Below are 14,682 nucleotides of genomic sequence, written 5' to 3'. Positions count from 1 at the left end.
TGTGATTGAATATTTCGCGAATATAATCTTTAAGATTAATAATCAATCAAAATCCTCTAAATTTGGAATACATACTACTAGATCATAAGCTGTCAAGGGATGAGATAAAATATCTCAATATCATAATTTTGAATTTCGTCATAAGATTGTTGTTGGAGGTTGTATATGTGCTTCGCTTGTATTCACAATTAGTGCTTATGTCCAGCATTCAAGTATAGTGATAGTATCCAACTGAAGTTCTGCATGTATCCACTCAATGCGCTGCAAGTGTTTGTGCAGTACTTTGTTTATACGCAGCAGTCTGCTTCTATTCATGTGATGCATTGCTTCAATCCATGCGATAGATACAACTAACTCCCCGAATATACTCAACTGTTTCTTATGAGATACTTTGACAATGATAGAAATGTAGATTATTTAGCATTAGCCACTTGGTATATTCAACTATGTCACACCCACATATGATCATATCAAAATTCTTTTCAACGTGGATATGTTATGAAACTTAAATAATTTTAGCAATTATCAAGGTCGATATAATAATGCAAATTTACCTAGGTATAATTTTGAATGTTATCTATCTTCATAATCCCACGGGCTAGAATTTCCTCCAATAGGATGGATGGAAACATGTAATCATGAAAATTACAACATGCATAATTGGTTACCTTTCATATCATTTGAAAATGAAAAGAGCTAAAACAATGTGAGGTGAATGCTTCCTCATTCACTTTTGTTTGTTACAAACCTCGTTGTTATAATCAAGGAAAGACATTTGGAGTTGTACCAGAAGATACCAATTGAGTTAAATTGATTACATAAGGACTTTTATAAGTATTGTTACATGATACATATTATGTGTAAACCATTTGTCACAACCATTTTTATCACTTTATAATTGGGCGGTTATATTTTGAAAGATAGATGAATTATCTACATAAATAGTGATTGATGCGACAATAAAAGATCAAATGGGTAGTCTGTTTGAAGTTAATTTCTTTTATGAACTATGTGGCTTTATAAGGATTACATGTTTGAATCATTAATCAGGTAACATATATTCTTTGGCAATGATTGCTCTGTCCTTCTTCAGCATAACTTTTGGTGCTTTAGCCTTTGACACGTGGAGGAGGAGAAGCAAACAGAAATACTTCAAAAGAAATGGAGGAAAGCTCTTGAAACACCACAGAGTTCAAATTTTTACAGAGGCGGAGCTGGCAAAGGCAACTAATAACTATGATGATAGCAATAAGCTCAGTGAGGGCGGTTTCGGTTGCGTCTATAGAGGTAGATTAGTGGGGGACACCATGGTCACGGTCAAGAAGCCTAAAGATGTGCACAAGTCTCTAATAAGGAAGGATTTCCAGCATGAACTTGAAACTGTGATGCAAATGAACCACAAAAATGTGATGAAGCTCCATGGCATATGTTTGGAGACTAGAATACCATTGCTAGTTTATGAATACATTTCAAATGGTACCATCTTCCAACACATCCATTAGAATGTGTCGACCATTTTAAGATCATGGAATAATCGGCTTAGAATTGCCACCGAAGCTGCTCTTGCACTCGAGTATATGCATTCCTATGCAGAACCCCCAATCATTCACGGCGACATCAAGTCGGTGAACATACTTCTAGATCACAATTACTTAGTAAAAGTGTATGATTTTGGAACTTCGGTACTAATATTGCCAGAGCATGGTAATATTGTAGCCACTGAAATACAAGGCACATTGTGCTACATCGATCTAGAATATTTGACCACTGGCATGATAACAATTAAGACTGATGTATATAGTTTTGGAGTTGTCCTCATGGAGTTGCTCATGAGAAATAAGCCAACAGGTTTCATTACAAAGTCTGGAGAGTTTATCAATTTCATCCATCATTTCATCTCTTCGGTGGAGGATAAGACACTCTTTGAGGTCATAAACTTCGAGGATGCTAGTAAAGAGGAAATGGAGAGGGTAGGAATGGTTGTTGTGATAGCAGTGAAGTGCTTGGACCGAAGCGATGCGAAGAGGCCAGCAATGAGGGAAGTGGCTGAGCATGTTTGAAATATGAATTGATAACTTAGGAAATACCGACCCTGAGTATCAATGATTTATTCATTTAATTGGTAATTGACTTGGTAAAATAGGAATTAGAATCGAAGTATATTTTTCATTTATTTCTTTCCTGTTTTACACTTTACCCTTGTATTACAAATAGTGTAATGATCGTGTACAAGATAGACACACAAAAATACAAAGCTTCTTTTTCCTTTCCATTTCTGTCATGGTATCAGAGCACTCAATTTTGGCCTAAGCTTCCGCATCTTGAAATTGCCTTTCGGTTCCTCTCTGGTTTGCTGTTGCGACCTCAACCCTGCAAAACAAACCAGCCACCGAATAGGAATTTTTTTTACTGTGCTCAGAAAAACCTTGATAAAAACATCCAATGGAGGAAACCCCCAACTCACCCCCATCAAGTCTTGAATCCAGCACTAGTCGAGTCAATAGAAGAGGGCGGGATACGTGCTCGATCATCAATCACAGCTTCATTGATACCTACTCAACCATAGGCTACAGCTCCATCAGCTGCGTTCCAAATACAGGGACCGATCCAGTGGCCTCATCTCGGCTAGTACCCCTTTCAAAGCCAATGGGTCGCTGGGTCAAGCAATGTGTTGGCTCAACAGAACTTACCTGGACAAGAGAACAGACTGGGCTCCAGAGTTCGGCCGGAAGAACATGGACAGGAGAACGGGTCGAGGTGGACCAGAACGGGTCCTGGATCCGGAGCCATCCCAATGGATCCCTACCTATTTCCACAACCCGGTGTTTTGCCCTACGCATTTCCAGTGAATGGCGGCCGTCCCGAGCTCGTAGATTCCCTTCACACGTCGACAGCTGATGGACTGGAGCTTCGACTTATCACCATACAGCTCACTGGACAGGGCAACTACAACACTTGGGCCCGAGATCTCTAGCGAGCTCTAGTGACGAAGGACAGAGATGGATTTCTGGATGGCACCATTCCCTTTCCAACCAATGAGCGACTGTAACATTTTTGGAAACAATGCAACCAATTGGTCCGTACCTGGATCAGAAATTGTCTCGCCCCAAACGTTGCAACTGGGTTACCACCGACCAAGGACTTGAAAACTTTTTCGACAAACATCCGAGAGATGTATGGGCGTCTTGATCCGACAAAACTCTTCACCAGCACCCAGGCGATCTCAAAACTGAAGCAGGGCAATCAATCGGTCACCACCTGCTTCAATCGGCTCTCGGCTCTCTACAATGAGCTCGAGGCAGTCGAAGAACATCTTGAGGGACCCGAAGCAACGCTGGAACAGTACCGAAAAATCAAGGAACGGGAGAAAGTGACTCGGTTTCTACTTATCTTGAATGACACGTACTCACCTTTTCGATCGCAGATCTTGGCGATGGACCCGTTACCTTCGCTCGGCCAGATCTACCAACTGGCAGTCCAAGAGGAAAGCCAGCGGCAAGTCGCGACCGAGCAAGGAAGAGCCGGTGAAGGAATCGCCCTTGCTACCCTCCAAACCAGTTTTCGACCCGGAGAGACACCTCATGGAGTTCATGGCGCTCACAGGATGGCTGGAGGAATCGAGGGCTTCAGGCGAGAAGGAGGTGGACAATTTAGGTTTTCAGCTGGAGTAAGTGGAATCCCTAAAATGAACGGCCGATGGAGGCAATCTGGATGGCTACGGTTTGATCCACCCAATGGAATCAAACGATCCACATCAGAGGAGATCGGACGGCTCTTATTTGTTCGCTAGCCCAACTGAATCGAACGGCCCTTATTCGGCCACGACAGCACCCGCATATAGGGCATTCGGAGGCTCATGAAATGCCACATCATCCACCAAAAATACTGGGCAAAATTCAAAAATGAAGAGTAAATACTGTGAATATTGTAAGCGTCCTCATCATACTATTAATACATGCTGGAAATTACATGGAAAGCCAAGTGACAAGAAGGAAAAAGAAATTGATGTTTACCAGGTTTTGGCACAAAGGACTGATGGGGAAAATCAAATAATTACTTAGGATCAGTATCAGAATATAATGAAGGCATTAAATCAGTTGGCAACGAATGATAAGGCTGCGAATTTCTCAGGTAATTCTTTATACAAGGAAAATTCAATATCAGTTGATGCATGGATAGTTGATTCAGGTGCCAGTGATCATATAGTTTGCAATGAACGGCTATTTTCTAGTATTGAAAAGAGGCCACATTCTTCAGTATATGTATGCCTCCCAAATGGAAATACCACTCATGTTACCAAAATTGGTACTATCAACCTAAGTCCAGACATTATTCTCAAAAATGTCTTATTCATTCATGATTTCAAGTTCAATCTCCTATCAGTCTCAAAAGCTTGTGAGGATAACTCTTGTCATGCCATATTTAATTGTAATGATTGCTTTTTTCAGGACCTTTTGACTGGCAGACTGATGGGCTTGGCTAGTGTTGTAGAAGGGCTATATTTTTGGATTGATCCTCAAAGGAACCTTGAACTATTCAATAAAAGTATTTCTTGTAATGCCATTGCTAGTAATAAAAATCTTATTTTTCATCAGCGATTGGGTCATACTACAAAGTTCCCTTATCCTAAATGTCCAATCTGCCCATTGGCAAAACAATCTCGGTCACATTTTCCAGTTAGTACATCTAGATCAACCAGTGTTTTTTCCTTACTTCACATCGATATTTGGGGACCTTACCACACTCCACATCATGATGGGTCTCGTTTTTTCTTGACCATTGTTGATGATTATACTTGAGCTACTTGGGTTTTCCTTATGCAATCCAAGAGTCAGACTTTTTCAACACTGTCGAATTTCCTATCTCTCATTAAAAATCAATTCGACAAACCTGTCAAGAAGATTCGAACTGAAAATGGATGTGAGTTCTTTTCTGTGGAATGTGACTACTTCTTGTCTTCTCAAGGAATTTTACATGAAAGTTCATGTAATTATACACCTCAACAAAATGGGGTTGTCGAAAGAAAACACCACCACCTCTTAGAGGTAGCTCGAGCCCTAAAATATCAAGCTTCTATACCTAAAGATTTTCGGGGTGATTGTGTAGTCACGACAGCTTATCTGATCAATCATATGCCAACTAGAATTCTCAATGGGCGGACCCCTTTTGAATTGCTTTATGGAAAACAACCAGTAATTGATCATCTTCAAGTATTCGGATGTTTATGTTATGCGGCGAATCTGGGCCACCGAAGTAAAATGGATCCTCGTGCCATTCGGTGTGTTTTTATGGGATATCCTTCGCTGCAGAAAGGCTATCGTGTCATGGAGATTTCTACAGGGCAATCTTTTGTTAGCAGGGATGTCATCTTCCACGAAGATAGTTTTCCTTTTCGAGAAACTGCGTCAGTATGTCATCTTCCACTTCAAAGTCAAATCATCGACCCTTCTTATCAGAAGAAGATCTCACTATTCAGCATCAGTATGTGTTTATTACACCAGATCAATATATGCCTGTAATGACAAATGACTCAAACCGAGCCATCGACTCACCAGTACCTTCACCTCAGATAGGTCCTCCATCAAATTCTTCAACAACCTCTTTGCCGATGATTCACCAGAGTTCGTCTCCTATATTATCATAAGAAACTAGAACTAAACAGCCTCGACGTTCTAGGCGTCACACATCGACCTCCTATGTGGACAAAATATTATATATGTCCTACATTGGATAGTCTAGGTACGCAGTATCCAGTATCATCTTATGTCTCATTTAGTAGACTGTCACCAGAACATATGTGCTGCATTAGTAGAATTTCCAAAGAACAGGAACCATCATTGTACTCTAAAGCAGCGCATGATCCTAAATGGCAACATGCTATGGAAGCTGAACTCAAGGCTTTAAATGAGAATCACACTTGGGACATTGTCCCATTACCGGCAAGACGAAAACCTATTGGCTGCAAATGGGTTTATAAAATCAAATTTAAAGCAGATGGATCCATTGAGCGATACAAGGCCTGTTTAGTTGCGAAAGGGTTCATGCAATGGGAAGGCTTTGATTATCATGAAACATTCTCCCATGTGGCCAAAGAGGTCAATGTTTGCTCTTTCTTATCCATTGCTGCTTTTCACAATTGGCCTTTACATCAAATGGATGTCAATAATGCTTTCTTACATGGAGATCTTGGTGAAGAGATTTACATGGAACTTCCACAGGGATTACGCAGACAGGGGGAGTCTCATGTGTGTCGTCTCCGCAAATCCTTGTATGGACTCAAACAGGCTTTTAGGCAATGGTATGCCAAGTTCACCACTGCTTTAACCAACATAGGTTTTCAGCATTCCAGACATGATTATGCCTTGTTCATTTGGACTGAAGGTACGTCATCAATTTATCTTCTAATATATGTTGATGACATTCTTATCATGGGGAATAATGAACTAGTCATTGCAAAATTCAAAAGCTATTTGCATTCCACATTCCATATCAAAGACTTGGGATCTCCTAAGTATTTTCTCGGCATTGAGATAGCCCAGTCTAACAGAGGAATATCTCTTGGTCAAAGGAAGCTCATTATGGAAATAGTCTCTGAAGCAGGATTGTCAGGATGCAAACCGACAGTTATACCGATTGAGCAAATTGCAAAGTTAACAACACATAAGTATCATTCGAGCTCATCTTCTTCCATTGAGGATTCGGTACTTGAAGATCCATCAGTATATCAACGACTTGTCTGGAAACTGATTTATCTGACGATGACAAGACCAGATATATGTTATGCTGTGCAGATACTCAGTTAATTCATGCACAATCCGAAGCAGTCTCACATGAATGTGGCCTTGAAAGTGGTGAAATACTTGAAGGGATGCCCAAGACTTGGCATTTTTCTATCTCGAGAGTGCGACATGAAAATGATGGCGTATTGTGATACGGATTATGCCACTTGTCCGATAACAAGAAGGTCTATCACTGGTTTTTGTATCAAATTTGGAAAATCTCTTATCTCGTGGAAAATAAAGAAGCAGTCAACCGTATCTCTATCATCAGCAGAATCAGAATATTGAGCTATGGCAAAAACTGTTTGTGAAATAATTTGGATACAAGGATTACTTGCAGATCTTGGAGTACAAGTTGATCGACCCAGTAAGTTATTCTGTGACAACAACGCTGCACTCAAGCTAGCAGCCAATCCAGTGTTTCATGAGAGGACTAAGCATATAGAAGTTGATTGTCATTTCACTCGAGACAAGATTCGAGAAGGGATCATTACAACAAGAGGAATAGGAACTGCAGAGCAACCTGCGGACATTTTTACCAAACCATTATGCCAAAAACAACATGCATACCTATTGAGCAAGCTTGGTGTCCTCGATATATATAGGCCACCAGCTTGAGGGGGAGTGTTGGAAATATGAATTGATAACTTAGGAAATACCGACCCTGAGTATCAATGATTGATTCATTTAATTGGTAATTGACTTGGTAAAATAGGAATTAAAATCGATGTATATTTTTCATTTATTTCTTTCTTGTTTTACACTTTACCCTTGTATTATAAATAGTGTAATGATCGTGTACAAGATAGACACACAGAAATACAACGCTTCTTTTTCCTCTCCATTTCTGTCAGAGCAACTCACGAAAATTAACCATGAGGAAAACGATGGGGAGACCGAATGCATAGTAGATGAGGAAAACCTCTACTCCCATGCAACTTCAATTGCTTGCGAGACGAGCCAACATGGGACATCAAGCTCTTTTTCTGATCATCAAATGGATTCAGCAGGTTCCAGCGTCGGATCCTTATTACCATAGCAACATGTCTATTAATTGTCGATCGTGTATTCAGAATATATATTATGTTTGCCATGTGCTTTGGAATTATAGTTGTGCAAGCATCCGTGTAAGTTTAAGTCTCACAATCTATAATATATGTAGAGCTATGCACTAAAGTAGACTTATAGAAGGATGGCATATGGCCATTTTGACATTATCATAATCTTTCTTTCCCTCCATCTTTTTTTCTTTGTCTTTTTTTTATTCCTTGCATATAATAATAGGTCAGAAAAAAAAATTACTCACTCCCTTTTATTTTATTTTTCCCTTAATATAATCCCAGTTCACTTTTGTGGCAACTAAAAATCGCCCTTCACTTCTGGTCTTTACCTTTCCCTCATTATGTTGCGCTTCATCCTAAAATAATATCCATATCTAGACAAAGATAATAACCGTTGGCAAAAAAGACAATAATAGGGCCAGAAAAAGTATCTACTTTCACTATTGCTTCTTTTTTGTTTTTTTTTAAATTCGATATTAATTTGAAATAAAAAATTCCAATTTAATTTATTGTCTCTTTATTTGTAGTTCATTTAGTCTACTTTCAGTTTGGATGTTAAATCGGGAGTGAGAGTGGGAAAAATAAACCGATTCAGAACTCAAAAAATTCCATATCTTCCAACCATGATATGATTATTTATAAATATGGTAAAGGCATCCGAAGTGTGCTTCAGCTGGATGGTTTTTTTCTACTAGGTTTTCTTGTAGTTTACCTTCGAGCAATACATCTTTGCTCTATTTCTATAGCTTCCTTATATACCACGTATTATTTTGAAGTTGAAGTCACAATAATGGCCTTGATGGATGATGGAAACACCTTCCACATGGAGCCTTCCCATACTCCTCGCGTTTCTAGAGTACTTACGCATGTCACGCGCACGCACAGATAGAATCTGAGCGATGGTCACTGCCACCGCCACGCCAGTACCACATGGGATACTAGAATGGCAATTATCTGCAACTTAATGCCATATTATCGATAATTTTTTTTTTATTGATGGACAAAAACATGTAAAGAAACATGTACTTAAAGTATTCAACCGAAAATGAAAATTACAGCCTTAATTGAACATTGTGCAAAAGTTTTGTTCCAGTAGTAAGTCTTTGCAGGCAAGGAATAATAAGAGGATGGAACATGGACTGGGGACTCTGGTAGCTCTAATCATCTGTAGGCACGCAAAACAACATATTTTATGATAAAAATTATTATTACCAATTATAACTCTTACAGCAAGTCAACAGTTTTCCATATTGATTACTTACCTTTACCAAAAAAAAAAGAACTGTTTTCCATATTGAGCCCTTGATGTCAATAATAGCATACCGAACACGCAATTAGAAGTGTATTTTTGGATATTAATTTCATTTAACTATATGCCATATATTACTATAAAATTTTGAGATTATCGCAAGATTATTTTTCGATGATTTTAACACATGTTAATCTTACTGTAAATATGTTCATGTGTACATAAAAAAGCTTCACCAAGTAAATTTATTTTAAACCAATTATTAACAAGAAATTTCACAAAAATAAATGTTTGTTCCTCGTAGCACTAGGAATAACTTTGAACCGACTAGGACTGGCAATTTTTGACATGCCATGTGTTCATGTCAAGCTTAAATGGGTTCATGTCATAAACGAAACAACCGGTCTATACACGATTATAGTGGATGATATTTACGACTCAAATTGAATCTTTATAATCGTAGTGGATGATTTTTACAGCTCAAATTAAATATTAATTATGCAGCAACTTATGGTAACCCCTATTAAGGGTACTTGCACCCCCACTCCTGTCCTGTAGTCCATAAAATGAAATCAAACAAAAAACCTTTCCTAGGAACATGTTTTTCTTTTGATATAGTGTGTATTCATATCAGGTTCAAATTAATCTAAAATACTATGCCAATTTGTGCTGATTATGTCACGCCCCGATCCTCTGAGCACGTGCCCATCCCTCCTTAGTCGATTAATAGCGACGTCTGAGGACGCATCGCCAACCCATTCATTTAATATACGCATGCGGAAGTATATGAAATCCCCAGACAATAAAACAATGGTAGGACTCCAAGTTTTGACACTTTAAAAGCAACTACACTTATATACATGCAAATATATACAAGGCGAACTGTTAAGTCAGGTTTTAAACCACCGGTTCATAAAACAAAGTCTGCAGAAAGGGAATCAACTCCAATCAAAAGGGGATTGTCCTATGACTAACTAGTCCAATAGGATCATCATTTCTTCAGGCTTCACCTTCTACACTTCGGGCCTCCAATCCTTCTCCAATGCCATCTAAGGACTTGAAAATGGTTATTCAATAACCAGTGAGACAACATCTTAGCAAGGTCTACCTTCTAAGACCCGATTAGGAAGCCAATACACTCTAGAAGCTGCCTAAGCACAACACGAGTCGGAGGACTTACCTTGGCCTCAGTTCCTTCCTACAAGTCAGTATATATATCGAATATACACAAACCACATCAATTCACAACATCAGATCAAATCATTGAATCACATTGAATTCACACTCAGATCGAATCATCGATCAATCGACCTAGTCGATTACATATCATCTCGACCCTTTTCTTGGTCAGCTCATCTCGATTACTCAAATTCAATGCTAAATTATGGCTCAGCGAGCACAACCTACACGGTCATCTCAAATACTCAACCCCAATGTTGAATTACGGCTCAGCGGGCACGGCCTACTAAAATTTTGGCGGTAATGCTGAATTACGGCTCAGCGAGCACAACTTACTAAAATTTTCGGCAATTAATGTTGAATTACGGTTCAACGGGCACAACTAATTTCAAATTCGATGGTAATACTGAATTACGACTCAGCGTGCACAACCGATTCCAAGTTCGGTGGTGGTACTGAATTACGGCTCAGCGAGCACAACCTAGATTAGGTGGTAACCTATGGTCCAATGGACACAATTGTATTTCGGTGGTTTTCTCGATCTAACCCACAATGCCATACAATTAGTCACCCATGGCCAACAACATGACATTCCTCAATTAAATTTCTCAATCAACGCATTATCTTGGCCTATTTTCCTTGGGTTAAGAGTACCCGTGTGGGTACACGAACGGCTTTAGCCAAAATATAATAACTTCACATTTTTAAATATCCCACCAATTTCAACAGCCCATAACATATTTTTGGCACTATAAACTGACGCTTGATTAATTTCCAATCAATTACCAAAATTAATTAAATCGGGAATAAAATCCTAAAATCATAATTAATTCAATTCAGCACCAATCAACACTCAAATAAATAAATGGACTGCACCACAATAATCAGCATAAAATTCCAATCATCGGCTATCCCTACCTAATTTCCGGAAAATAAATAAATAATTAAATAATTTCGAAAATTATTAAGTAAATGCAATAAATTCAATTTAGGCCCGTAATGCCTAATTGGAAGCCGAGACAAGCCTAGAAAATTACCAAGACTCGTTCAATAAATAATAGAACTTGTCTACTTGCTAAGTACACTAACCATTTGCCTAACATGCATAGGTAAATCCCTAATTTAATTATTCTAATCTAATCTATTCATCTAATTGCAATTAATTAAATCTAATCAATCCTAAGCATCATTAGCATACTAATAAGGGATTAGTCAGCACAACTCAGTTGATTAAAAGCGAAGGCCGAAACATCGTGACGACGGCGCGACGGTGGTTGAAATCCGAATTGTCGGCGGCATCAACGGACTTGGACCGGGCCTAAACTTGGCCCAACAAATCTCAGCCCAACTGAAATTTGTTATTGTGTTGGACTCGGGCTTGTTGCGCACACTAGGCTTGGGCCTCAAAATCGCGGGCTTCTGATTTCGTTGGACGGGGCCGAAACCTGGGCTTTCGATGGACTTCAAATTGCTGGGCTTCGACTGAGATGGGCTTGCTGCACTTGTGGGCTTAAAGGAGCTGCTAGCTGAAATCGTGACCTGAAGACTACTGAAGATGGGCCGAGCAAGGCTGGATCATGGGCTTCAATTGGCAGGCTGAACTTGCAACAAAATTCACGAGCTGCTGCTGAAGATGGACCTCGCTGGTTGACCGTGAAGATGGGTGGAGGAAGCGGCGAAGTCGATGGAGCCGAGGAGGCGCACGCGGCTTCGGTTGATTTGCTGGATGCACGTGGGGCTTCGGTCAACAACAGGGTTTTCCTTGTTGACTGGCAAGGTCGCTTCGTTGCTGGCGACGACAGGGGATCAACTTCGGCGGGGGTGCAGTTGATTCGGGGAGAGAGACGATCGGTGGGCTTCGTCCACTGGTGGGTAGAGAGACGTAGGCTCAAAATTTCAGAGGAAGGAGCTGCAGAAGGAAAGTCTTGGTGGGCTTGAACGCGTGGAGCAAAATGGAGAGGGACTCGGTGGATGATGGAACTCGGTGGTTTTGCAGGTGTGAGGAAAACGAACGGAGAGAGAGGAATTGAGGGCTTCGGTGAGAAGAAAATGAAATCAACCCAAGAAGAAGAATGAAAAGCAAAAGACACGAAAGGGAAGGTCGGCTCCTTGGCATGCGACGGAAGGAAGGGAAAAATGGCAAAAGTCAATAAAGTATAACCAAGAGATTAAATGCTTGGTCCCCCTGATAAGGAAATCCCTTATGATATTTTGAAGATAACAAAATAAATCAAAGGCTACTAACGTGTTTAATGGTTAAGTAATAGACCATGCAGATGATAGAACATGTAAAGGATATTGTCAAAGTTCGAAGACGGCCAGAAGACTGAACGGAACACATGTCCAAAGTATATTTTGAAGATTTCCAGACTTCTGTGTCAAAGTCTAAAGACTGCCAGACTTTAGTGTCAAAGTCTGTTCTACATCAGAAGTCTGCCAACTCTGACAAATTCCAGACTGAACGTGAATGAAGAACCAGGAGACAGACTCTATGCTGAAGCTGAACTTATTGAGACTATGTTCAGACCTTAAGGCTAAATTGTTCAGAAGAAGAATATGTTCAGACTCAGATTATAAAGTATATTGCACTCAGACTCAAATTGTAAAGTCTATTGCACTCAGACTCTACATCCAAATTCGACAGAACGTAATACGAGCCCAATCATATAATGGCCAATGATCTGGTTTGGATTCCACATCAAGATTGATTTGATCGACTCAATCTAATTGATTGACAATTGGATCTTGAAAACAAGAACTTTCTATACGAAGAAGCTCTACTTATGGAAACCAAGATTCTATTTGTAAGGGCGATCGGAATCAATTTGGGATTCTACTTTTGTCACTTAACGGCTACCAAATCTTCTAGATACATATCTATCCAATGAGTAGATTGGAAGTCGATCCTTGAGATACTGTCCAACGGCTAGTTTGGAAGTGGAGGAGTATTTAAGGAGATGAAGGAACGATGAGCAAGTAAGCGACGGAGCGTAGAATTTATAATTCCAAAGTCTAAGCGATCTTCGATCATACACTTGTTTTTTGTGAGCTTAAACGTTTGTGATCATGAAAGAAATACCAAAAGAGTGACTTAGTGAGATAGTATGATCTACTACTAAGTGTTTGCACTCAAAGTTATAATCTCTTGTTGATTGCATAGTGGAATCCAGCAAGAAGGCTGTTAGCATGGGAGAGTGGACGTAGGCTTGATCTAAGCCGAACCACTATAAACCTTGTGTTCTTATTCTCTTCCTTAAATCTCTTTATTTTGTTCGTAGTTATATTTAACTACTAAAGTCTGATCTCGCTCAAAATCTACTGCTCTTCAGACTCAGTTTCAAAAGTCTGTTATTATTCAGACTCAGGTTAAAAGTAAGGGTTTTCATTGCATTTTGCAGAATCTGTTTTTACACCTATTGACCCCCTCTAGGTGTTCATACTAGCACTTTCACCCCCAAATATCCTTCAAACTTATCTCAACATCTCTTATTACTTTCTTGCATAAAATCCAACAATAATCCAAATTTTGAAACCAATTTTGCTGCCCTTTTCCAATTCCGAATTTCACAAATTCAACGTCAAATTTTGATGTAGAAAAAGCCCACATAATTTCTACAAGTCCCCCTCGCCATATAGCTCGGTTTGCAAGGCAAAAATCTCTTCATTTCAACCAATCCGAATTTCCGTTAATTTTCTGCAACTTCCAAGTCGATTTTCCATAAAAATCTCGGAATCTTCGAAAATTCTTCTGAATGGACCTAGACTTAGAACCAGGGAAGGAGAGTAAATTTCCAGCAGATATGCATCCCACAATAGGCGAACAACCCCGTTCAAGCCCTTCAGGGACAGCCTTTTAGCAGAAAACCACTCAACCCTTTAGTTTAGAGCCTAGAGACACTCAAAGATGCCAGAATGGAAACGTTTCTAACCTACCCAAGCTGCATTTCTTGAAGGATCCTACCAGGCTGGAGAAGAAGAGGAAATTAGAAAGCCATGGAGAGATTTCACACAAAGCACACACTTTACTTCAGGGGACTCTGCCCAAAATATTACACCCTCCTCGCCTTATATAGGCAATAAGAAGTCACAAGGACACACACAGGGACCTAGCTCACGGGTCCAGATACAAACAGAGGCACCGAAAACTTTCAGGAGGGAATTATTAGCGCACTATGAACAGAATCGTATCGTGAACAGTACCTTCCCTAGCCTAGTGCTACAGTAAAAGCGAACAATGACTTTGCTACAGTGAAATTGTACGGACTCAACGGTCTCGTCCGTCACGGGCATTGTAGCTACAAACTGAGTCATCTGAGCTGTCTTCTAGGAGATGTGCCTCGTATTTCTGTTCAAGGGCTTTAAGGTCTTCAGGTGTGAGGATTTGATTTAGCCTTCGTGATGAGGATGCTTGTTC

The 14,682-nt window shown here is 39.7% G+C and overlaps 1 protein-coding gene across 1 annotated transcript; it reads left to right on the top strand.

Moving 5' to 3' along the window:
* The first annotated feature begins 1,070 nt into the window (after positions 1-1,070).
* Positions 1,071-2,974, top strand: LOC120294384 (wall-associated receptor kinase-like 9). The gene is made up of 3 exons (XM_039314442.1): positions 1,071-1,476; positions 1,594-2,054; positions 2,684-2,974. The coding sequence occupies exons 1-3, from the start codon at positions 1,071-1,073 to the stop codon at positions 2,972-2,974; spliced, it is 1,158 nt and encodes a 385-aa protein (XP_039170376.1).
* Positions 2,975-14,682: the final 11,708 nt, after the last annotated feature.

The sequence above is a fragment of the Eucalyptus grandis genome, chromosome 6 (genome assembly GCF_016545825.1).
Source record: "Eucalyptus grandis isolate ANBG69807.140 chromosome 6, ASM1654582v1, whole genome shotgun sequence".
Classification (NCBI taxonomy): domain Eukaryota; kingdom Viridiplantae; phylum Streptophyta; class Magnoliopsida; order Myrtales; family Myrtaceae; genus Eucalyptus; species Eucalyptus grandis.
Note: the sequence above shows the minus strand (reverse complement) of the source record. Positions and strands in the feature narration are given on the sequence as shown.

Coding starts and splice junctions, on each gene's coding strand:
- LOC120294384 (XM_039314442.1), top strand. CDS start 1,071: ATGATTGCTCTGTCCTTCTTCAGCATAACTTTTGGTGCTTTAGCCTTT. Junction 1,477..1,593: donor TTATGAATACATTTCAAATG/GTACCATCTTCC, acceptor ATTCCTATGCAG/AACCCCCAATCATTCACGGC. Junction 2,055..2,683: donor TGAGGGAAGTGGCTGAGCAT/GTTTGAAATATG, acceptor TTGGCTCAACAG/AACTTACCTGGACAAGAGAA.